We start from the raw sequence: 27,114 nt of genomic DNA on the forward strand, positions 1-27,114 counted from the left end.
TGAAACAAATCATTTACATTTACTCATAAGAAAATCACAGAGCTGGGCAGGACATCCTCAAACGAAAGGCTGCAATCATCCACAGCCAATGTTAATGCTTCAGAGATAAAAATTTACATGTCAACAAGCTTTACAAGCATACTAACCTAAACTTGGACGACCCTTTTGTTAATTATACATGTCAAGGTGTGCTTCATCACTTCTTCTATGTGACAATCTCATTATTCCTTAAACCTTCAATCAGGACTTTGGGTCTCCTCCTGATGGGCTTCCCTGAATGTTATCATTCTATTACTTGATGTCAGTTAATTTACTGTCGGCATTAGAGCCCAATAAATTACTGCCAGAGATCCATTGTATTCAGAATCTAGTCAGGCTTGGTGTACTCAAGAAGCATATGTGGTGACCTGTATATCTTCACAAGGGTCCAGTAAAGAACCTCCTCTACTTCAAGTTCACCCTCTGCTCTTGCAGCATAGATATCCTCACAGATTGCTAGCAATCTACATGTGGCAAACATATACGCAATTTTTAGAGAGAGAAGATGCAGACACAGGAATGCATTCTGAAGCTTTTTTTTTTCTCCCCCCAAAATTTCTTCTTTGGTGGGGGAGGGAAGGTGAGTTATAAATCCACATTTTTAAGTTAGCTGTCGTATTTTAGGGTATATAATGAAAGGCACCAGTAAGAACTTAAAAGGTAGTGTACCTCTCACAGGAAGGGAGGTTCTCAAAAGGTATTCTCATCCGCAAGTTAGAGCATTGAATCCTGATGAACCGACCAACTGCTAGCACAAAGGTAATGTAGAGACCCCATATACTGAACTTGCTAAGAGTTTCGCCAAGAATACCCTCTGGAAAAGTAAAGAAAGTTGAAAGTGAAACCAAAAGAGATATAAACTGAAATGATGTCGGCCTTTAGAAGTAGAAACTGAAGTACTTCTTGATAACTTACGTGGTGTTTCCTCAGAAACAATGACCGCCATAGGTCCTATCAATCCTCCACATCCATCCAACTCTGATGCATTGATATCATGGAAGGACCACCATTTAGGACTTCCACTATTCATGAAAAGATCCCCACTGACCAAGTCATCAATCTGCATGATTTTAATAGTTAGTGGTGTGTGCAATACAACAGAATCATAATATTGGAGGAATCTTATTAGACAGCCAGAGAAAGGAGATGAGAGAAGCTATGGTAGCTGTATTTGTACAAAGAAACTGAGTTATTTTTCAAGGAATAACACCTGTTCTAAAAGCCGTACTTCGCCAGAACCAGTCACCCGAAAAAATCTTGGATAAACATTATATATCCTAAAACTGTCAGTGGTACCATTGAGTACTTCCTTGATGTCTGATGGTTTTGGAAGATTCTCATTTGTAACACTAAATTCACGCTTCACAACTTCCTTCCCTTTCGGTCTATCCCTGGTAAATACCCAGGAAAATGTAATATTCATGTCCAAGTCGAGAGATTGAACAAATTTGGCCTGAACCACAGGGGGAACAAGCCACAAGGTGCTTGCATCATCTTGGCAGCAAATCATTTGGATGTCATTCACGTTGTACGAATCCAGATAACCTTGAGGATCCAGATTAACATCAACACCTAGGTTGTCCCATGGAAGTCTTTCACAAAGGGTCGTTTGGTACAAGGTCAATCTTCCACCAGCCGTCTTAATGTCGATCTGAACACTTGCATCTTTAATAGGGTTTGCAATATTTGTTGGGTTACCACTGCTGTACATCTGCAAGTAAAATAGCAACAGTTTTTATACCACTCAAATATACCACAGAAGGAAATGAATCTATTATATTGCATTATTAAATTAAAAAAGGTACTATTATCCCATTTATGTGCATATAATAGAAAGATATCTATTCACCCCCCCCTAAAAAAAAAGAAAGAAAGAAAGATGTCACACCTTCATGAGCTTAGATAAAAAAAATTTGTAGTGCCAAACATTAGCAATAACTTTAGTTAATCTTTGTCAGATGGTTAATCCTCTCAGCCTGGGTCTCTTACCCACAGCTATCCCAGCTGTTGAAACAAGGTGGTTCTCCCATAATTCGATGGCAAGCTTGGCCCTAAAATTCTATTCTCAAAATTGTGTTCCTTCCTTACAATAAGAGGCCTATTAATAGGTTAGGCAAGCTGACAATAAAAAATAGAAACTTCTAAAATTGAAACTAATCTAAAATAGAAAGTAAGGAAAATAGAAACTACTAAATCCTAACTAAAATAGAAGGTTGCACCCCCCAAAAAACAAAAATAAAATAAAATAGAAGGTACTAACAATTAGAAGCTACTAAGGTTTTATAATCCAGCCTTCTAAAACAAAACAAGGAAAGTCACTAAAATAGAAACTAATGAAATTAGCAACTAAGCAGTTGGAGAAGGTACTGGTCAAAGACCAGATCTTCTGTCAAATCGTAGCCAACAAAGGCCCCTTCTAGAAGTTCAGCTGGTTGGCTCGAGCTGGTCTCCTTGGCTGGTTCGAACTGGTCCAAGCTGGGCTAACTCGAACCACCTTGGTTCTTCTTCTGGCCAGAATCTGCATCACCCATAGCATAGAAGAACAAGAGGCACGAAATGCGTCAATACCTAAGTGAGCAATGGTAGCAGTGGATCTAGAAGTAGATGTCTCAATTTACTGAATACGCTTAAGTAATTGATTTAGTTCATCTCGTAATGGAGAGACAAGCTGGCTACCTCCAGATGTAGAAGAATGATTAGTGTAGGAAGATGCTGCTGCTGTAGAACTCTAACTTTGGTCAAATGTAATAGCAAGGAACTAAAACTCGTCTCGAGTACAGGTTTCGACCAGCCAAATTTCCGAGTTGGGTCGAGATCTCGTTGAGTTAGGGTATTTTTTTTTTCCAACTCGATGGCTGGTTTCGCTGGGTTTTAGACCTATTTTGGGGCTGAAACTTGGTACTCGGCCTATTTTGGGCCATTTAAACACAATGACACTATCAGATTTTGAAAAATCAAAGTCTAAATAGGAGTTTCACTTAGTAGGAAACCAGGATAAACACTTACTTATGCCAGAAACCAGGTCAAACACTTATTTCTACCTAATACCATTTAAGTAAATGTTCCAACAAGTCCAAGATTGCTTAAATTTGATTTATATTGAAGGAGTTATGTACCGGTCAAACTTAATTTGGTGTGTACAAATGCTGTCAAATTCGCTCTGAATGAAAATATTTTTTTGGACATCAAAACAAATGAATATTTTACCGCACTTTTGGTTTTTAGCAATGTTTTACCAAATTAAAATTTATGAAATTTTTAGTTGAGAAAAACTTCAACATTAGAAAGTTGAAAATTTCACATACCGCCGAAAATCTAGTTTTTGTTCTTGAACTGGGGGGTTGACTTTTTTTCCTTTTGGAATTTGAACTTTAACTATTTTTATTGGATTCAAATAAGGGGGGTACTTGCTTATTTATGAATAATATCTTAAGTAAATGAAATACAAATACAAAAACATTTACTTAAGATTTCCCACCGAGATGATCAAAACCACCGAGATCTTGCCGAGATCTCGCCTCTCGGTCGAGATCAGACACTCATATAAAGGAGTTTGGGTTGAGATCTTGGTCAAGTAGCTCGAGTTGGGGTATTTTTTTCGTATCGCATGAGATCTCGTCTCGAGGTCTTGAAAAATTGAGAAACTCGTCGAGATCTTGCGAGTTTTAGTTCTATGTGTAATAGTAATAGTAGACAATTGTTGAGCCCACTCGGGTCTACCCATAGTTTGAGAACTCGAGAGATCTCACCGAGATCTCGGCGAGTTTCTCGGTTTTTTGAGAAACCGAGACGAGTTGGCATAGGAGTTGCAAAAGTGCAACAGCTTGACCGAGATCTTGAGATCTCGGCGAGTTCTCGAGATCTCGAGAATCTCGACCCAAACTCCTTTATATGAGTGCCAGATCTCGAGATCTTGGTGGAAAATCTTGGTATACAGACACCTATCTATGCAAACCTTGGTATACAGACACTTATTTAGGCCAAGAACTAAGACAGACACTTATTTATGCCTAATATCATTTAAGTAAATGTTTTTGTGTCTGTATAAATGTTTTTGTGTTTGTATAAATGTTTTTGTATTTGTATAAATGTTTTTGTATTTGTATTTCATTTACTTAAGATATTATTCATAAATAAGCAAATACCCCCTATTTGAATCCAATAAAAATAGTTAAAAAATCAAATTCCAAAAGGAAAAAAAGTCAACCCCCCAGTTCAAGAACAAAAACTGGATTTTCGACAGTAGGTGCAATTTTCAACTTTCTAATGCTGGGGTTTTTCTCAAATCTAAAAATTCCATAAATCTTAATATGGTAAAACATTGCTAAAAACCAAAAGTGCTGTAAAATATTAATTTGTTTTGATGTCTAAGAAAATATTTTCATTCAGAGCGATTTTGACAGCATTCGTGCACACCAAATTAAGTTTTACCGGTACATAACTCCTATTTGGACTTTGTTTTTGCAAAATCTGATAGTGCCATTGTGTTTAAATGGCCTAAAATAGGCTGAATACCAAGTTTCAGATCCAAACTAGGTCTAAAATCCACTGAGTTGAGGCTTCAAGTCGGAAAAAAAAAATGCACCAACTCGACGACTCGGTTTTTCAAGGGACCGAGTTGGTACCGAGTTCCGAGTTTTAGTACCTTGGGTTTACCATGCTTTCCCAACTCTCTCCCCGATCAAGGTAGCCACAACCTCGGTCTCCCCTTGAACCTCGATCTTTGCCAGGAAAACCAACACCACAGCTACGACCTCTACTATTTGAAGTAAGGGTTGAATTATCCTTAAATGACAATGATTCAGATTTGGGGAAGGAGGGAGACACAATACGTTGAATCCGACAAAACGCCTCATTCATAGATGGGATCATCTCGCTTGCAAGAATTTAGCTTTTGACAGGCTGAAAATCAGAGTCTAATCCAGACAAAAATATTGCAACCAAGAATTCAGCACGTTGAGATTTAATAACTTTAATATCAGTTTTAAGAGGTTGGTACACATTAAGTTCCTCCCACATGCCCTTTAGAAAACTCTAGTAGGTGCCAACAGATTTGCAATTCTGTTTCAAGCAGAAGAACTTCTCATATAAATCATATACTTTGGACAAATTCTTATCTTGAGAATAACTTTTTTCGAGATCATCCAAGACACCCTTGGCTGTGGTATGAAACATTGCATTGACAATCACAGAAGGCTATATACTGTTTCATAGCCAACAGAGTACTGTAGCATTCTCCATCATCCACTCCTTACACTCAGCAGAAGTCATAGCAAGTGGAGATGTAGTCAGATAGTCCATCTTCCATTTAGCGATTATATAAACTCTAGCTGCCTGTGCCCAGAGAAGATAATTGGATGCACCATTAAGCTTGATAGATGTAATCTGGACATTGAGGGAGTCCACTTGAGGTTTTGATCTCCCATTATGTATAAAAGAATAACCAGCAGCAATATCTCACTGAAGACACCACAAACCAACAGACAGAGCAGCAGCCCAATAAACCAACAATAAAGAAATTAATAAAACCAGTAAGGAGCAACTCTGGCCAGGAAACGACAACCAACAATGATAAAAGTAAACACTCTTTGATGGGTCTCCAAAACTAGAGAGATATAGCAGATCAATAGGGGATACAAACTCCACAATATCACACTTATCTGATGAAGAGCTAATAACCCACAGCAAAAGAAGTCAATTTTGAAAGTAAAAGCCCAGAATTTGGGTGATTTCAATACAGGACATCTGGGTGTTAGATTGACACCAAATTAGGATTGAAGGACCCTAGTAGAGGGGACAAGTTAGTCCCAAAATATCAACAGAATCTCACGGCCAGATTCCCAGAAAAGGGAAATCTCGATCTAGCCAAAATCCCTGGAGAAACACAGTTTCCGCCAAGTTACAGTAGGGTTCTTTGGACAGAAAAAAAATGTTAATCAACACCAGTGGTGAGGAAATCCCATGGAATCACTGCTGCAAGAAATTAATGCTGTAGTATGCTTCATGTGCTTGACAAATCTGACGTAGAGGGAAACACATCAGCAACATATATGAAGGAAACCCTAGCTTATTTTCATGTTGTTACCAACTAGGGTTTCATAGAGTAGATATGGCAGCATAGGTTGCTGCAAACCACAAATAAAATACTCTAAGAGACTATCAAAAGAGATTGAAGAGGAGGAACTGAGAGCCCTGAGAGACGGCTTAACCCTCTGCCAGGTCTTAGGCTACAGTGATGTGGTGGTACACTCGGACTCTGCTTCTACGGTCAGAATGATTAATCAGAAAAGGTGCAACTTGTGGAAGGGCTGGTATTGGTTTCAGGAGATTTTGGCTTTGGTCACGGAAGGCCGGACCTCTGTGGCCTTCGCTTTCCGGGAAAGCAACAGGGCTGCTGACTGGCTAGCTAACCTAGCCTGTGACTCGGGTCTGTCTTACACTTTCCATCAGGATGATATTCCCAACGGTATGCTTCAGGTGATCCTTAGGGAAGACAAGGCTGGGCTGCCAGTCCTTAGGAGTTAGAATTGCTATTTGGCTCGCTTTGTGTGGGTTTTGAGTGGTTTTTAGACCGTGCGAGGTGGTTTCCAAGGGTTGGGGTAAGGCAGAATGTTCCCCCTGTGTATTCTTTGATTCTTTTTTGGAGACCAATAAAATGCTAGGGGCTCACCCGGGTACCAGGTAATATTCGGGTTAAAAAAAAAGAAAAGAAAGAAAAAAAAAGAAAAAAAAAAGAACTGATTAAAAGAGCTCTGATACCATGGAGCAACAGAGAATCTGAGACCAGTCCTTACGTAGTCATAAGGAGGGAGAGAGAGAAGGAAGAAGAAGAGAAGAAGAGAGAGATCACAATGGATAAGAAGGGGGAGAATCCTAGAGCCACGATAGGATTCAGAATGATTAAGAAACCTACCTAGAGTCAAATTACAAACAGAGACAAACTCAAGTAAATAACAATGAATTAACATGACTTAACATAAACTAACTCTAAATTAACTCTCATGACTTAACAAGGACTCCCCCTCATGGTAAACTTTAACAGTAAAAAACTATGATACTTGTCCATAAGGGATCACTGTTTAACAAATATATGCAACTGCAAACTTAATAGGAAGACATGGGGCAACAACTTTATAAAAGGTTTTTAAAAAGTATTCTTTAGCATTACAGTTCATGATCCACCAAGCATCAATTATCAGCACACAATCATGACCAACTTGAAAAGCTTTGGATTTTGAACCATGGAGTCTGGCTAATGCAAAAGGTTGCATTTTCAATATTTTTGTTGTCACCTTTCCTAAACATAATTCTATCATGATATTTAGCAAATTACTTTTACGAAAAATTACATCAGAAAATATTAAGCTCTAAAGTTCCTTACCAGCATAGGTGCCCAGATAACACAGATTAAAATGAAGAATAGACATATCCCATTGCAAAATTTAGTCATTTTTGTTTGCTTCTGTCCTTGCTGATGTCTAGCTCTATTCAAATGCGCATCACATTTGACAAGATACAAGCTTGAATGAATATCCTCCAACTAAGGAAAAAATAAATAGATATCAGGTTTCAAAATAAATATGCACATTACTAAAATAACTATTTCATTACGATAAAATAATCAATTAGACAACCAAGAGTTCATTTAGATGACCATCAAAAGTAAAAGTAATATACCAAGTTATTAATCTATGGGTTATGTAGTTTACGAGTAAAGCAAGTACAACTTCAACCACTCACTGAAATTACTATGAGACTTGATTTTACAAAAAACTTTATGAAGGAGAAATATTGTTTGGATTTTGGATTTGAATTTCATCCACTGAGACATAAAGGATAGAGACAAGCTGCACTCCCAACTCAAGCATAGAACTACATTTTCTCAACAAAGGGGCAATAATTTTTGTTTTTATTTTTATTTTTAAAAAAAAGATTTCACTCAAATGAAATGAAAATTGTGAAAAATAAATACCAACAAATCTGCCAACAGAAATATTGCTCACGTCTCTAACCAGAATCTATACTTGAAACCAATTTTGGACTTTGGGCCCAAAAATCAAACAGAAACCCAATCTAAAATGAAACAGGAATGGAGTCCAGAAGGTTAGGTGGTTTAGGGAACTGCAGAAATATTATTTGGAACTGTCACATAACTTGACAGGTAAGTCCTTGGCTTGCCGGCCTATGGAGTGGCAAATATCCCCACACAGTTTTTTCACCAAGAAGCGTGGCTCCAAACTTCTCATCTATTCGAAGGCTAAGGTCCATCACTGTGTTATATTACCTCCCATGACCTTTGGATGATCCAATGGAACCATAGGATTTGATCCAAAATAAGCAAAAGTGGTTAAACAGTTTGCTGCAATAGAGTCAGCAGCATACAACAGCCAGCTTTATCAGAAATACATTTTATTAAGTCCGAACCTGGGAAGGTTTAATACTCTGTGGGGCCGACAAATGTATCCATTAGAAATATTACATACCAAGGCTGCTGGCCTTTGTGAAATCTATTATACATAAATGGACACAACAAATATACATATTCTGTTTAGTGCACAGATGCCAGCAAATAGAGTGGTTCATCTCTTCTATCATTTGTAATGTTATAAGTTGTGTGCCTATGGAGTATATATACTACAAGCAACATAACCTTTGGTGCTTGTGTGGTCAAATATTGCCATAGCACTGATTTTAAGACATGAATATCAATGTGGATTTCAAAAAAAAAATTGTTAAATGATGATGTCCATTGTAGGCATTTATCAAACCATGAATTTCAACAATGTTAAATGAGTTTCACAAAAAATAAGCCTTACAACCCACACCAACCCAAAAAAAAAAATAAAAAAAATACTCTCGGTTGACACATTTAAAACATGCATATTAGTATTACTGTATTAGAAACGCTTCCAGAGCCTACAGAAATTTTGAAAACTAAGGAATTTGGTGGTCTACGAAGACACAATAAGTAGCATGCAGCAACCTCGTCTGCATAGATCATTAAGAATTGTGTTCAGAGGAAAACTATAACTGTTTACCATTGTCCACATATAACATACACAGATGGATAACAGGCCTTCTATTCTTGGCCCTTCTTCTTTGTCCACATCTTCCACCTGCATTCACTCCCCTGAAACTTCTTCGCCCTCTGTCGTCCCTCGATCCCCCTTCATGTCTACCATTGGCGTGACATAAGCTCCCCTCCTCATCAAGGTCCGAAATCTCATGAGATCTCGCCGAGATTCTCGGTTTTTCGAAAAACCGAGTCGAGATGGGTATCGAGTGTTAAAAATACAATATCTCGCCGAGATCTCTTAGAGATTTCGGTTTATTTCTCGTTTCAGGTGACAGTTCAAATGGCTGAAGAGATTTTCAAAATCTCGCCGAGACCTCGGCGAGATCTTGGGTCATGGGGCACTCTCTCGGGTCTCGGTTGGGTTTTTGACCCATTTAACTTATAACTTATTAGCCATCTCGACAGATCTTGCCAAGTTCTGTCAAGAGGCCTCTTTAGCTCTCTCTTCTCACTTCTTCTCTCAAATCCTCTCTTCTACTCTTCATTTTTTGCATGGATTGAAAGCTTTGGAAGGTGATTTTGCTGCCAAACTGAAGATTGAAGTTCACTTTTGCAAAATTGATCAAGTTTTTGAAGGATTTTTGAAAGGTAACCCATTTTCCCTAAATCTATTTTTTTTTTAAAAAAATTGATGAAACCTTGGTGGATTCATGTGATTTTGAGTTATGTTACACAACTTTGGCCAATCTATCACTTGATGGAGGCCGAATTTTTTTTGCGTTATTAAATTTTTTATTATAATTTCTGGAAAAAAAAAATGAATTTTTTCAAAAAAGAAATAAAAAAATATAGGATAAATACTTATTGTTTGGATGTGATTTTAATATATGTTAAACAAGTTTGCATGCTCTACAGCCTCATGGAGTCATTTTTTTTTTTCACCCATTAAAAAAAATATTTTTTTTTCAGATTTAATAATAATATTATTAAAATAGTTAAAAAATATATAAAATTAAGGAAAAATACCTGTTTTTGTTGGAAAATTATGCACAACATTGTACATAATGTCCAACTTCAAATGATGTCAAATACATCATTATGTTATAATATTTTATATTTGAAGGTATAATTATTTTTAATAAAAATTGTAAATATTATTTTTAATTAATAAATAAATACTAGGGTTAGGGAATAAATAAGAGATAGGTATTTGATTGTTCTAGTAGCTTCATATTATGTTTAATAGTTATGAATACAACACTTTAAGTGTTTAATACTTTACTTTAAGTCTGTAATAGTTACTAATACATGTTTTTTTATGTAACAGTGTAAAAAATAAGATATTTCTTACACAATGGGGGATATAGTATGGCTACATGGAGTCCCGATGTCTGAGGACAAAAAGAAGTCAAAGTGTAACTACTGTGGAAAGATTCTAAATTCTGGAGGACCAATTAGGTTAAAGGAACATTTGTCTGGTATGGGCAAGGATGTTGCCTCATGTTGAAATGTTCCGAGCTAAGTGAAATTGGCAATGGCACAAAACTTGAGAGGAGTACGAACAAAGAAAGCTGAGAGGGAAAGACAACAAATAGCTTTTGATGAGGCAGTTCTAGAGAGGCCTGGTATAGAGATCCGTGGAAGAGTAGGAGATGATACTGAATATAGGCCTAAACCTGGTGAGTTCGAATCAGAGGCTGAATGGAGGATTTACCAGCAAACTTTGACAGAGAGTAGGCAAAGTTTTCATTTTGAGAATATAAGAGCATATGAGCAAGCAAGAGGAGCTGGTGGATCTGGCTCAGCTGCACCAGTGCAACAAGATGAGAGGAGAAGCATTGGCAAAAGAAATATCCCACGGCCTCAAGCCCGACCACGAGTACGTTCCCCAGATACCATTTTTGAGCAGGATCCATCTACCTTTAGGCAACAAGATGCCTTCTAGCCAACTATCCCGCAAGTGTTTGGTGGTAAACAAGAGGAAGTACGGAAAGCCTTCAGCAAGTTCATGCTATACAATAGCATTCCAGCTAATGTAGCACAAGGAACATATTATAATGCATTCCATGACACTGCAAGGAGGGTTGGCCCTGGATGGAAGGGGCCTACACCATATGAGTTATATAATGTATATTTGCCTAAAGAGGTAGAGGAGCTGAAAGAGTACATAGAGGGTTTGAAACCAAGGTGGGACACATATGGGGTTACTCTTATGGCTGATGGTTGGACTGGACCTACTAGACAGTCCATTATAAATTTCATGGTGAGTTGTAATGGGAAGACTGTCTTCTTGAAGTCTGTTGATGCATCAAAGCATGTAAAGGATGCATCATACTTGTATAAGCTACTGAGGCAAGTGGTGGAGGGAGATATAGGAGCAAAGAACGTTATCCAAATTGTGACGGATAACGGTTCTAATTTTAAGAAGGCTGGAGAGAAATTGATGAACAAGAACAGTAAGAGGATCCGCCTCTTTTGGACCCCATGTGCAGTCCATTCTATTGATTTAATGCTGAAGGACATGGGGAAAAAAGCTTTGGTGGCTAGTGTGGTCAATAGGGCAAGGCAAGTGACCAACTTTGTGTATAATCATGGTTATGCTTTAGCCATAATGAGGGAAAAATGCAAGGGGGATTTAGTAAAGCCTGGTGTCACTCGATTTGCCACCAATTACATTGCATTGAAGAGCTTTTAGACGAAGGTGGTAGGTCTGAGGTCAATGTTTGCAAGTGAACAATGGTTTACTTAGCAAGGTTCTAGGACTGAAGAAGGGAAGGCAGCACAACAGACCATTGCAAGTGATCAATTTTGGAAGGACTTGTATAAAGTTGTTGCCATATTAGAGCCAATGGTGGCAGTACTAAGGATGGTTGACACGGAGAAGAAGCCTACCTTGCCCCACATATATGCTGCCCTGGAGAAGATGAAGGAAATTGTCTGAGCTGCAATACCCCGAAGTGCTCGGTCATACATTAACATAATTGATGAGCGGTGGGAGAAGCACTTGAGTCATCCATTGCATAAAGCTGGTGAGTTCAACACTTCAACATACTTTAAACTTTATATGAGTTTTTACATTTACATATTCAAAACTCAAAAGTATTAAGTCACTAACAAGTTATATTCATGGTTTCCCCTTAACTAGCCTACTATTTGAATCCAAAGTACCAGTACTCGCATAATCTTAGGCTAGACACAGATTTGTTACTGGCAGTTGAAACTGTTATTGAGAAGTTGGAGCCCAATGCCAAGATACAATCTGACTACAATAATGAGGTGAGAGTATGAGACTTTGGTACTTTGGTAGTAAGTAAAGGAATGTAATTACTAAATAGAAAATACTAATACCCCTAACAATGTTTGACATTTCAAATGAAAATAGATCAAATTCTTCAGAGAGGCCTCAACAACTGTTAGTCGAAAAGTTGCAGTGGGGTAGACAAAAGTCAAACCCTGGTAGGTGGCAATGTGGCATGACATTACATTTATGAATTATAATTTTATCCCTTTAGAATGCGCATATTCTTAATATTCTATGTTTATAATGCAGCTGACTGGTGGGTGCTTTATGGTACAAGTTCACCCAACCTGAGGAAGGTAGCAGTCAAAGTGCTCTCATAAACTTGTTCATCCTGTGGGTGCGAGCGCAACTGGAGTACATTCGCATTGATACACTTAAAGAGGTGGAACAGATTGGGTAGTCAATGACTGGAGCAGCTGGTGTATGTGCATTATAATATGAGACTAAGGATGAGGCACATACGTGAAAAATTTGAGAACAATGACAAAGATCTCATCGAGCTAGCTAACATATTCCAGGAGGACTCTGATGATGATGAGGATCCCCTATTCCAGTGGGTGAGGGATCGTGTTGCACCAGAGATGGATGAGCCTGGAGGTAGGCCCGACTCCACCATTGCGTCCATAATCGGTATAGATGTTGACGACAATATGTCACAAGAGTGGCGTGCACATTCAGAGTCACCGAGACCTTTTGAGGATGCAACAGGAACTGTTCCTGATGATGATGATGATGGTGGTGGTGATGGTGATTGTGATGACTCTGCTGGTGGTGATGACCCTGCTGGTGGTGATGACCCTACTGGTGGTGATGCTGGTGGTAGTGGTGGTAGTGGCATGCAGAGTGGTGGTTATTATGATGGTCGTCATGAGGGGATGCGCGAGCAATACTAGAATGATGTGGGAACGCAGGAGGACCCTGTGCGTTTCACTGGTGAGTCTCAGTTTACACATGCCACATAAGACCAAGACTATGGTGGCCACAACAAAACGTACAAGAGAAGGATGGGTCGCAAACACAACCAACCTCAGTATGATGATACGAGTATGAACACCATGCTAGCAAGTTTTGGAAGCATGAGTATGGATACTGGTAGTGAGCATCAGTCGTGGCAACCATATCAAACTCATCATCACTATGATTATGGCCAGCAGAGCACCGGTTCTGAATATAGTGCTTATGGTCAGTTTGGCCAGTCAACACATGAGTATGACTATCAAAGCAGTGGGTTTGGCATTGGGTCCAGTATTGGGTCCACATTCCTAGTTCTATACATTCCTCAATATGACAGTAGCATAAGCAGTAGATCTAACACTTCATGGCAACAGTCTAACGCCACTGTTGAACAGCTATACCCTAGGATAGGGGTCTTGAGATATGTGGATGAGAACTCTTATATGAATGCTGTGGAGAACTATATGCAACAGTGGAGCAACAATATGTCATGGGAAGACTATGTGGGACAAATGGGAAATGAATATGTGATTCAATCTCATTTTATATGATGATAGTTCTAACTTGTAACATTGTTAAGCTTGAGCAATTTGATGTATCACTTATTCACTTTAACATTTGTAATGCTTATTAAGTTGTTTTCCTATTAATTGAATGTTTTGTTTGAGTCCTATATACATAAATTATGTCATTAATGTATATAGTATGCTATTTTAATACGTCGTCGCCTACCAACTAAGGGTCCGATGTAAAAGTCCTATTTGGACTTTGTTTTTGCAAAATCTGATAATGCCATTGTGTTTAAATGGCCTAAAATAGGCTGTATACCGATTTTCAGACCCAAAAGAGGTCTAAAACCCATCGAGATGGGCTTCCGAGTCGGAAAAAAAAAAAAGACACAAACTCACCGCCGAGATCTCGGCTTAACTCGGTTTTGGGCTGGGCCGAGATGGCTCCGAGACTCGAGTTTTCTAACCTTGCTCCTCATCCCAAGAAGCGGCCCCCTCTGGACTATTCTTTGCCCAACAATGAGAAGATATTGCCTCTAAGTACGGACATCCGCAGTCATGTCCTTTGCTGGGACACCATGTTGTGATTTTGCGGGTTTTCTTGCATTTTGTGGAATCTTCAATTCCGGTTTGTGCGCTTTCTTTGAAGGTTGGTGATGCAGATAAGTCACATAAAGGGCTTATAAGCTTTGGGTTGGGTTTTTTTATCCCAAGGTTTACTTTGCAATTGGCCAATTTAATGAACCTAAAATATGGGTAGTGTCACACCCCGGCCCGGTTAATAAGGGCCAAGTGTGACTGAATGTCTCAGACACCCAATCAATCCCACCAAGATTGCAAGTGCAGTGTTCTATTCACAATCTTATTCACAATAATCAGAATTTAATGCAGCGGAAGCAGTAAATAGAGCAATAAGACAATAGTAAGGAAGAACTAGTGATAACATTATATTATATTAACAACTATGAACATCAGAGTTACATCGGTGATTCACAAAAGCTGTAACTCAATAAACCAAAAAGTTATCACTATAACTACTACAAAAGTGTTATAAACAAAAGGAAAGGAAGTAGCCTGAACAGTCTGGACGTTCAGGAGAACGCGCAGGCATCGCAGGAGCACGAAGCATCGTGCTCAACAAAGAGAGGAGTATCAATTCCAACGGCAGGAGAAGCATCCTCAGTAGGAGCAGTCCCCACAGAACCAGCAACAGCAACGGTAGCAATTTCATCTGTAAAAGAAGGACGTCCACGGGGATGAGCTCTCCACTGAGCCCAGTAAGGGGGGTACAAGCATACAAACACAATAAATCCATGATGCAAGCCCTAAACTAACATACTCCTAGCACAAGTACTAAGTCTCATGAGGTCTAAGTACTACTGGTGGTAGATGCTAACCTCGGTCCCAGAACTAACCCTTCGGTCATCCGAGCGAAACCATTCTACCACGGTGAGGACCCGCCAGTCCCGGAACTAACACATTGGATCCCGATAGACCCCCAAAGACCAACCCTATCTGTTTATTCCCACAGCGGAGTACACACGCTAACATGGGACAGAAGATGGCATCCCGGAACTAACACATCGGACCTACCACGGGTTGTCCAACACCTCTCCCCCTGTTGGTAAGGGGCGTAGTACTGGGTAATGAATAACAACCTAGTCCAGTGCAGTCTATTTATGATGATACAAGCATGAGAAGTGAGTTATAGAGCACTGAATTCCACCATCAACAATTTCACATAATAATAATAACAATGCAGTGCAATGCAGCATGCCAATGTGCAGCCTAATTCATATGCATTCTAAGGCATTAAATCATAAGCTAGGAAACTATATGCATCTGCATAATTTTAATGATGCATGATATGGCATTCAACATAACAGCGAAATTAAAGTGATAAACACGCTTAAATTAAGGTCAAGGTCCCCTTACCTGTAGTGTAGTTTAGTCCTAGTTAGATAACGCAGCAAAGCAGTCAGAGAACAGCAGATACAGACCTATATAACAAGTAAGAATAGCATCTATTAGGTCCCAATAGAAGTCTAGAGCAATTCCCAATACACTAGGACAGCAGGGGCACAAAAAGGACCAGCCGGATTTAGAGGGGTTCAGGGCCGGTTGACCGGCCTTAGGTCTGCAATTGCATCCGGCCCTGAGTCCAAAATTGGGGTTTTTGTTCCATAGGGCCAGATCTTTACATGCATGGCCCCAATTTCATAGTCCAGCTTCATAACAAGGTGGGTCTTCCTTTTTGGGGTTCCAATTTGATATTTGGCTCCCAAATTTGGGGATTCATAATTTAAACCTAAATTAGTTGGCTTAGGGTTTATGATTTGGCCATTAGAAACAGCAATTGGGCTCATTAGAGGTACAGCCATGAAGGTTTAGGCATGGCTGAACCCAATTAGCACTAGAACAGCAGGAAATTGGGTAGAATTCCTATTGTTTGAGCTCAAATTTAGAGCTTTAATGGCAGGAATTAATTAGGCCTAATATGTTTGAAGATTAGAGGAAGAGGAAGATGGAAAGTATGGATGCATGGCCTACCTGAATTTCAGAAATGAAAACAGATGCAGACAGCCCTTCTTTTGTGCAGTTTAGCCTTCCAATGGAGATTCCAAGCTTAATCCCAAGTATGGAAGACAAGCCCTAAGTGTAAGCTTCCTTCTTCTTCCTTTTTCTCTTTTCCTCTTTCTTTCCTTCTTTCCCAAGCTGGAACGAAATTTTCAGCTCCCTTAGACTTGTGAATAGTGATCAATTAGAATGGCTTTTGATATATATCTAACTATTTAAGCACTAAGGGGTAAATCTGTCCTTTGGACAGAAATTATTCCCAAAATTGATTTCTAAAACTATTTATAGTTATAAATCTGTTTCTATTGGTTATTCTAACCATAATGTGATGCCGGACGACATCAGAGATCATCCGAACATGGGTAACTGTCTGGAACAGCATTCCCCACTGGGGAACTGGGTCCCACAGAGGCAATTTGACTAAAATGCCCTTAAATTTCTATTCGGTCGTACAACAACAATTATAAATATATTTAAATTACACTTACAGTAATTTTAATTGAGGGAGAGCCTCTGCATAGCCTCCAGGCAACAGATCCGGCACAGGTAACTCCGGCGCGGGGTTTCACAGGGGTCCTCTGACTTCAGAAGGGCAAATTGGGAAGGATCCTCGGAGTCCTCCATAGGTGTGTCGAGTAATTCTTCTATATCCTTGACCGATGCAGCCCATAGCATCGATGCTACCATAGACTGAGAGCTGGAACCTGTAATCACACAAGTTCCAAAAGTTCAAATTTATTTGGAAATTTGATCGGGTTTCACACTCCACCCCTCTTATAAAAATTTCGTCCTCGAAATTGACGTACCTAGAAGATTGAAGAGATAAGGGTATCTCTCTTTCATCAAGTCTTCTCTTTCCCAAGACGCTTCAGTAGCGGAGTGGTTACTCCACCAGACTTTCACAAAGGAGATAGTTCGATTCCTCAGATTGTGTTCTTTTCTATCAACAATCTCTTCTGGTATCTCTTCATAGGTTAGATCAGCAATGAGCTCGGCTGGTTGCTGAGGCAGCAGATGTGATGAGTCAGGGATGTATTGTCTCAACATAGAGACATGGAATACATCATGTACACCGGCAAGTGATGGGGGCAGTGCAAGCTGATAGGCCACTGCACCAACTCTGGCTATAATCTCATATGGACCGATGTATCGAGGACTCAACTTTCCTCTCTTCCCAAATCTCACAATACCTTTAACTGGAGATACTTTCAAGAATGCCTTCTCAACAACTCTGAACTGGATATGCTGTCTTCTTCTATCTGCATAAGTCTTCTGTCTAGACTGTGTAGCCTTGATCTTCTCTCTTATCAAGTCAACCTACTCACAGGTATTCTGGATCAGTTCAGGGCCCAAAATGCGTCGCTCTCCGACTTCATCCCAGTATAGCGGAGTACGACATGTCTTACCATACAGGGCCTTGAATGGAGTCATCTCGGTAGATGCGTGGTAGCTGTTATTATAAGCAAACTCAATCAGGGATAAATGTTCATCCCAACTGCCACTCATCTCAAGCGCACATGCCCTGAGCATATCTTTCAAGGTCTGGATTGTCCTCTCAGACCGTCCATCCGTCTCAGGATGATGTGCTAAACTATGGCTCAAGCCCTTTGTAGACTCTTCCAGAATCTTGATGTAAATCTGGGATCTCTATCAGATACTATATTCACTGGTACCCCATGAAGTCTGATAATGTTGTCCACATAAAGCTTAGCCAATTGATCTATGGAGTAAGAAATCTTTATAGGAATGAAGTGAGCTGTTTTGGTCAATCTGTCTACAATTACCCAGATCGTATCCATTCCCTTCCTAGTGCGAGGAAGGCCAGTGACAAAATCCGTAGTTATATCCTCCCATTTCCACTCTGGAATGGCTAAAGGCTGCAAAAGTCTCTGAGGTTTGTGTCTGACAGCCTTTACTTGCTGACAAGTAGAGCATTTAGAAACATAGACTGCCACATCATGTTTCATTCCATACCACCACAAGTATTGCTTCAAATCTCGGTACATTTTTGTACCACCTGGATGTACAGTGTAAGGAGATCGATGGGCTTCTTGCAAAACCAGATCCTTCAACTGAGTATCAGCGGGCACACACAGTCTGTCTTTGAACATCAGGACTCTATCAGCTGTTACTGAGAAATCTGTATCCTTTTGTGTTCCAACTCGAATGTTACTTACAATACGTTGGAACTCTTCATCAGAAGACTGGGCTGCAATGATCTGAGCTTGCAGCGATGGCTGCACCATCAATACAGAAATCAAATCTCCAGTCTCTCCAAATATGAGCTCCACATTCATTGCACTCAGATCCTTCAGAACTTCATCTTCAATGAATACCCTTCCAGTATCCCAATCTACAGATTTCCTGCTAAGTGCATCTGCCACCACATTGGCTTTTCCTGGATGATATGAAATATCTAACTCATAATCATTAATGAGCTCCAACCATCTTCTCTGTCTCATATTCAACTCTTTCCGAGTGAAGAAGTACTTCAAACTCTTATGGTCAGTGAAGATCTCAATCTTCTCACCATACAAGTAATGTCTCCAGTATTTTAATACAAAGACAACTGCTGCCAGTTTCAGGTCATGTGTAGGGTAATTCTTCTCATGGTCCTTCAACTGTCTCGAACCATAGGCAATGACTTTTCCATTTTGCATCAATACACAGCCTAACCTTGTATTGGAGGCATCAGTATACACTACCATCCCTTCAGTCCCTTCAGGAAGGACTAGGACTGGGGCTGTTACCAACCTTTTCTTCAATTCCTGGAAGTTGTTCTCACAGTCTTCATTCCATTCAAATTTAACACCTTTCCTGGTAAGCTGTGTCATGGGCATAGCTATCTTGGAGAAGTTCTCTATGAACCTTCTATAATAACCAGCTAAGCCCAGGAAACTCCTGATTTCAGTTACAGTCTTGGGACTTTCCCAATTCACTACAGCTTCAACATTCCCAGGGTCTACTTCAATCCCTCTGGATGAAATTACATGGCCTAAAAATCTGACTTGAGGCAACCAAAATTCACATTTGCTGAATTTTGCATATAGTCGCTTCTCTCTCAGTCTTTGTAGAACAAACCTCAAGTGTTGAGCATGCTCTTCTTCATTCTTGGAGTAGATCAAGATATCATCAATGAAAACTATCACAAATTTGTCCAGGACATCTTGAAAGACTCTGTTAATTAAGGCCATAAAAGCTGCTGGGGCATTAGTAAGCCCAAAAGACATAACTAAGAACTCGTAGTGTCTATATCGAGTTCTGAAAGCTGTCTTGCTAACATCGGCTTCCTTGCTTCGAAGCTGATGGTACCCTGATCTGAGATCAATCTTCAAAAAGACTTGGGCACCTTGAAGCTGATCAAAGAGATCATCAATCCTTGGCAAAGGATATTTATTCTTGATCGTCAGCTTATTCAGCTCTCTGTAATCAATACACATCCGCATGGAGCCGTCTTTCTTCTTCACAAACAAGACTGGAGCACCCCAAGGAGAGATACTCGGTCTTATAAACCCTTTCTTCAACAAATCTTGAAGCTGAGCTTGCAATTCTTTCAATTCTGTCGGCGCCATTCTGTAAGGTGCTTTAGACACTGGCGCCACTCCAGGTATCAAATCAATTACAAATTCATTCTCTCTTGGTGGAGGCGGACTTGTCAAGTCTTCAGGGAAAACATCAGGGAATTCCCCTACAACAGGAATCTCAGACATAGACATAACCTGTGTCCTGGTATCCATAACTGACACAAGGTATCCTTGGCATCCTTTGTCTAACAACTTCTTCATCTTTAAGGCTGAAATCACCATCTTTCTGGGTTTCTTCTTCTTATCACCCACAAAGACGAATCCCTTCTCGCCTCTAGGCTGGAATACTATTTTTATATCTGCATATAGCACACTAGCTTTGTGTGCTGCTAACCAATCCATCCCCAATATGACGTCAAAGTCTGTCATATCGAGTTGTATCAAATGGGCGTTCATATTTCTGCAGGCAATTGTCACAGCACACGGCTCATACAGTGTATTCAAGTCTATTCTTGATCCAGTAGGTGTACTAACTGCTAGACCCTCTTCTAAATATTTTGGTGATACCCCAAGTTCTCTTGGCAAATGACGGTGACATAAAGGAGTGCGTCGCTCCAGTATCAAACAAGGTATATGCAGGGGTAGAGCAGATAAGAATGGTACCTATATGCCATGATTCGATAATTATATATGCATGATACCATTCAATAAAAAAAACACCATTATGTATAAGTTTAGAAGAAATACCAGTGACTACATTCTGACTGGCCTCAGCTTCACTAGCAGTCACAGAATAAATCCGGCCTTGAGGGTTACTGGTAGGTTGGTGTGTAGAATACACAGGTTTCCTCTGTTGGCAAGACCTAGAAGTATGCCCCGCTTGCCCACAAGTGAAACATTTGAAGCTTGGTGTCCTTGTTAGAGCCATTGCATCTGTTGCTTTGGTGCTGGGATTGGCATACACCGGTCCAGACACTGTTGACTCAGACTGAGTTCTCTGTGGGAAAGATGTGTTGCAGTAGATCCAGAAGGCTTGCTGAATTTGCTATAACCCCTATCATAGAATGGGGCTACCCGCTTGCCAGTTGATTGACCAACAGGCATAAGCATCCCTCTGCTTATCCTCAACCTTCTTCGCGGTCTGCACATTTTCTGAGTACCCTTGGGTTGGTCTGGTGGCCATTATCGAAGCAATCTGCGGCCTCAACCCATCTTCGAACTTCTGTGCCTTAGCTTCATCAGTGCCCATGTGAGGAGGAGCGAAGAAGAACAGCTCTTCGAATTTCTGCTGGTATTCTAACACAGACTTAGGTCCCTGTGTCAATTCAGCCAGTTCAACTTCTTTCCTCTTTTTCACACTGGTGGGGAAGTAGTTCCCAAAGAAAGCTTGCTTGAATATATCCCATGTTAAGACTGGGTGCGCAGCTTGTAGAATAGGCTTAGTGGTTTTCCACCAGGCTTCTGCTTTGTACTGGAGTCTGTATCCAGCACAAGTAAGCTTCTGTTGTTCATTGCAGCCAAGGAAATTGAAAGCTTTTTCCATCTCCTTCACCCATTTGACAAGCAACAGGGTGTCCTTGTTGATGCCAGCAAAAGTGAGAGGCTGCATTTTGAGGAACCTTTCCATCATGCGGCCTTTGATGTCATTCTGTGGAGCAAGAGGGGGAGGGACCGCAGGGGCTGTAGGGGCTGCCTTCGGAGCCTGTATGTTCCTGATGGCTGCCTGGAACGGATCACCCATATCAGTGATCATTTGATGCATCTGTTGTTGTTGTCCTTCCATTATAGTTCTTATAAGACTAGCCATATCGGGCGAAGTCATGTCAGGAGGAGAAGGATTTGCCTGTGTACCCCCAGTTGGAGGATCATTATGGGCAGGGTTAGAAGAGGAGGCTGCCTGTGCACGCCCCTCAGCGGTACGCCTCTGACATGTGTTAGGAGGCCGTGGATCCATAATGATCAGCTGAGAAACAAAGAAAGATAGACATCAAACTATCAGCATAAGCATTAGTTTGATAAAATGGAATGCACAGTCATATAAAGCAGTAGAACAGTAAAGCATGATTCATCATACTTAACAGAGTTCAAGGAAGGCCTTGAAGCTTATCCGCTCATTTGTGAAGGATGGATTCATTGTGAGTGGTGTGAGCTTGAAGGTATTCCACCCTTCGATCGATGACATAGAAGTCCCTGGCCATCAAGGACTTACTGTCGTTTCAGAGGATCGATTGGAGATACAAGCGGTCATTGACGAGTAGCTTGAGTACTTGATTCAACTCGTCGATGTGTTCAGGGTTGTAGGCATATTCCTCGATTGGCCTTAACACATAACTCATCTTGAATCGTGGTTATGTGTTAAGCCAACGATTCGGACACCTAAAAGAAACAACACAATATATTTTATAATATATATAACACATATATGTATATAATGCGATAAATACACGAGTAAGTCTTACATTATATTATACAATAAATATATAAAGTGCTTACATAATACATAGAACATCATCATGTAAGATAAGATCCATTATAACATATGTACATTTTATTTACATATATTGCATTATATATATATATATATTTTATAGTTTACATATATTATATATTATAATTTACATACACACACATATATATATATATATATATATATATATATATATATATATATATATATATATATAATTTACACACATATATATAATAATTTACACACACACATATATATATATATATATATATATATATAATATATATTAATACTTATATATTATGATTGCACTTTATATATATTTTTGGTATAGGCTTATAGCCTTTATAAATTCTGTTTTTAAAACTTAGTAATATACATATTATACGTAAGTAATATGCATAATAATTATATTAGCTAATTATAATTTATTTAATTTATTTTTTATTTTTTGTAATTTTGTTGGGTCTGCCGGATGGAAACCCAAAAAGGGCCGGATTCACAGGGAGGCAGGGCCGGATCATCCGCCAGTGGAGTCAGTGGCCTCTTAAGAAAAATTAACCAACCGGATTCATAAGCCGGATTCACAGCTGAACCAAGCCAAGCTGAGCCGGTCGACCGGCTGGCGGTAACTGGGCCACTTAAATAGAGCTCGGGTCCCACCAAATTCGGTCCCAAACTCATTTCTTTCCTTCCTAATTTCTCTCTAAGGATTCCTAAGACTATTCTAGGGTTCCAACACCCAAAAACTGAAGTTTAATCCTTGGATTCACTCCTCAAATCACAAGTGCGTGCTCCAATCCTTAGATTTTCTTGTTCTCCTTGTTTCTTATGTAAGTCTAGATCTATTCTCTCTATTTTCCTCAAGTTTCTAAACTAAATGTAATTATTCTAAACTATCTTTGCTACACTTGCTGAAGCTTCACATTTTCTTACTTGTTCTTGATTTTTCTCTTCTCTTCCATTGTTCCTAATCATGGAATTTCTTAATATTTGTTCTTCTTTCCCAATTTTAGGGCCTTTGCCCATTTTTTCTTAGGTTTTAAAATCATTTTTTTTTTGGTTGCAGTTTTTACTTCTTCTTTACAAACTTTTAAGAAAGTTTCACATAGTTATGTATTCTCTCTATTTTTTTCTATTACCTATTTCAGACCTGCCCATACTGCAGCAGTTCATTCCTTGTTGTCCATAACTATGTAATTCTTATTTTAGTTGTTCTAGAACCATAGTTAGGGTTCATCTAGCTTAGTACAAATTTTTTTTTTTTTAACACCTTTGCTTAATATTGCTCTAGAATATACATGTATATAGTGATAGGCCAAATGCCTTAATAAATTTAGCTAGCTTGCTGTCTTATATGTTACTAAGTAATATTGTTTGCCAAATTTGCAGCATAAAAGAAAATGGCCGCAGCCCAAGGTCGAGAAGGGAGAGGAAGAGGTAAGGGAGGCAGGGGAAGGGGCAGAGCTGTTGCTCCACCTCAGTTCAACCCAAGGTACTTCCGAAGTATGGAGGAAGAAGAGTATTATACTGAGTGGTTTATGGAAAGGAAAGTAGAGGAGGAGAGGAATGTAGTGTTACCTGACCTTGTTGCATTCAAGGTCCAGGAGAAGTTTGAGAGGCTGGGGTGGCTATCTATGCTATAGCCCGAGAGACATTGTTATCCTAGGTTGGTGCGGCTGTTTCTGAGCAACCTAACCTATGGTTTTGAGGGCGATGAGTTTGTCATTCGGTCATATGTGAAGGAAACGCCCATCACCTTTACCACGGCTGACTTGGCACAGATGTTAGAGATTTCTCATGAGGGAGAATGGAGGTACTGTACTCCAGCTGTTGAAGCATTTGAGTTCCTGGCTGATGAGGAGCTAGAATGGTTGTATTCAGTTCTAACCAATGGGAAGTTTTACGATAGGCCAAAATCTGAGTTGGATTTACTCCCATCAGCTCGTGTGCTCTCTAGGATTTGTGGTCATAACGTGGTCCAGAAGAGTGGCCACCGGACTGAGTTGTCTACGATGCAGATTCTAGCCACTTATTGTCTCTGCACTGGTTACCAGATCTGCCTGCCTTATGCTATCATGTGCACCATGGCACATCTACATGATAATCCTGGGCGGGGTAACCTGTTGCTTGGTAGGCTTCTGACCAAAATCTTTCCTAGGTTTGGAGTAAACTTAAGGAATGAGGAGGTTTCTACAGAGAAGAGAATGAGCATCAACCGTCTCACTCTGGTGAAGATGAGTATAGAACTTCCTCCATTCTCTCCAGAGCTTGGGCATCTTGACTGCACTGAGCAGGGCCAGACCACTGATGCAGAGGACACTACAGAGAGGGTGACTGCAGATGTACCTAGAGATCCACCCAGTCTTCCTCAGTATGCTACTCATAGTCATGCAGGAGCTTCCTCTTCGACATCAGCTGTCCCTACCGATGGTACCCCTTGGGGACAGCTCCTCAGTCAGTTTGGTAGTTTAGAAAGGACTGTGAAGCAGGGTTTTGATGATATGAGTGGTCGTGTTCAGGCAGTGGAGACCGAGTTAGTCCAGTGGAGGTCTTTCTTCTTTGGTCAGGGACCACCACCACCACCACAGCAGTGATGTCATGTGCCTATCCTAGTTTAGGTTTCACTTTACTTGTTTTCAGTTAATGGTAGTAGTAGTCTGTATTTCCTTTTCTTTAACTTGTAAGGACTAGGTCCTAGTTCAGTGTGTTACACTGATGTACTAAATCAACCCAAGGGCTGAAATTTTGTAAAGACATCTCAAGTACATATATATATAATTACTTATCTTTTTATTCAACTTGAGTTTCACAATCAATTCCATTTTTACCGGGTAGCTTTTAGTTGAGATTTTTAATTATCCTTAACTGAACTCACCTTCAGGTTAATGAGTTCAAGAGCTGCCATATCATGAATTTGACTGCGAATAGAATTAGAGCATGTTTCGCTCTGATACCACTTAAATGTCACACCCCGGCCCGGTTAATAAGGGCCAAGTGAGACTGGATGTCTCAGACACCCAATCAATCCCACCAGGATCGCAAGTGCAGTGTTCTATGCACAATCTTATTCACAATAATCAGAATTTAATGCAGCGGAAGCAGTAAATAGAGAAATAAGACAATAGTAAGGAAGAACTAGTGATAACATTATACTATATTAACAACTATGAACATCAGAGTTACATCGGTGATTCACAAAAGCTGTAACTCAATAAACCAAAAAGTTATCACTATAACTACTACAAAAGTGTTATAAACAAAAGGAAAGGAAGTAGCCTGATCAGTCTGGACGTTCAAGAGAACGCGCAGGCATCGCAGGAGCACGGAGCATCGTGCTCAACAAAGAGAGGAGTATCAATTCCAGCAGCAGGAGAAGCATCCTCAGTAGGAGCAGTCCCCACAAAACCAGCAACAACAATGGTAGCAATTTAATCTGTAAAAGAAGGGCGTCCACGGGGATGAGCTCTCCACTGAGCCCAGTAAAGGGGGTACAAGCATACAAACACAATAAATCCATGATGCATGCCCTAAACTAACATGCTCCTAGCACAAGTACTAAGTCTCATGAGGTCTAAGTACTACTGGTAGTAGATGCTAACCTCGGTCCCAGAACTAACCCTTCGATCACCCAAGCAAAACCATTCTACCACGGTGAGGACCCGCCAGTCCCGGAACTAACACATCGGACCCCGACAGACCCCCAAAGACCAACCCTGTTTGTTTATTCCCACAGCGGAGTACACATGCTAACATGGGACAGAAGATGGCATCCCGGAACTAATACATCGGACCTACCACGGGTTGTCCAACACCTCTCCCCCTGTTGGTAAGGGGCGTAGTACTGGGTAATGAATAACAACCTAGCCCAGTGCAGTCTATTTATGATGATACAAGCATGATAAGTGAGTTATAGAGCACTGAATTCCACCATCAACAATTTCACATAATAATAATAACAATGCAGTGCAATGCAGCATGCCAATGTGCAGCCTAATTCAAATGCATTCTAATGCATTAAATCATAAGCTAGGAAACTATATGCATCTGTATAATTTTAATGATGCATGATATGGCATTCAACATAACAGCGAAATTAAAGTGATAAACACGCTTAAATTAAGGTCAGGTCCCCTTACCTGTAGTGTAGTTTAGTCCTAGTTAGATAACCCAGCAAAACAGTCAGAGAACAGCAGATACAGACCTATATAACATGTAAGAATAGCATCTATTAGGTCCCAATAGAAGTCTAGGGCAATTCCCAATACACTAGGACAGCAGGGGCAGAAAAAGGACCAGCCGGATTCAGAGGGGTTCAGGGCTGGTCGACCGGCCTTAGGTCTGCAACTGCATCCGGCCCTGAGTCCGAAATTGGGGTTTTTGTTCCATAGGGCCAGATCTTTACATGCATAGCCCCAATTTCATAGTCCAGCTTCATAACCAGGTGGGTCTTCCTTTTTGGGGTTCCAATTTGATATTTGGCTCCCAAATTTGGGGATTCATAATTTAAACCTAAATTAGTTGGCTTAGGGTTTATGATTTGGCCATTAGAAACAGCAATTGGGCTCATTAGAGGTACAGCCATGAAGGTTCAGGCATGGCTGAACCCAATTAGCACTAGAACAGCAGGAAATTGGGTAGAATTCCTATTGTTTGAGCTCAAATTTAGAGCTTTAATGGCAGGAATTAATTAGGTCTAATATGTTTGAAGATTAGAGGAAGAG

The 27,114-nt window shown here is 40.0% G+C and overlaps 1 protein-coding gene across 5 annotated transcripts in view; it reads right to left on the bottom strand.

Annotated features, from left to right (window-relative positions):
• The window catches only part of LOC122667024 (piezo-type mechanosensitive ion channel homolog), a 143,300-nt gene that overhangs the window by 18,057 nt on the left and 98,129 nt on the right, over positions 1-27,114 (bottom strand). For 2 of the 5 annotated variants that reach the window (XM_043863182.1, XM_043863183.1), the window contains exons 10-14: positions 7,421-7,579; positions 1,250-1,750; positions 955-1,099; positions 709-853; positions 164-503 (exon numbers count right to left, since the gene is read on the bottom strand). In XM_043863182.1, coding sequence (XP_043719117.1) covers positions 368-503; positions 709-853; positions 955-1,099; positions 1,250-1,750; positions 7,421-7,579 — 1,086 coding nt within the window. In that variant the 3' untranslated portion in view covers positions 164-367. Of the gene's footprint in view, positions 1-162; positions 504-708; positions 854-954; positions 1,100-1,249; positions 1,751-7,420; positions 7,580-27,114 lie in introns of those variants that run through there. The other 3 variants (XR_006333747.1, XR_006333746.1, XM_043863181.1) reach the window with 3 other exon arrangements.

The sequence above is a fragment of the Telopea speciosissima genome, chromosome 7 (genome assembly GCF_018873765.1).
Source record: "Telopea speciosissima isolate NSW1024214 ecotype Mountain lineage chromosome 7, Tspe_v1, whole genome shotgun sequence".
NCBI lineage: Eukaryota > Viridiplantae > Streptophyta > Magnoliopsida > Proteales > Proteaceae > Telopea > Telopea speciosissima.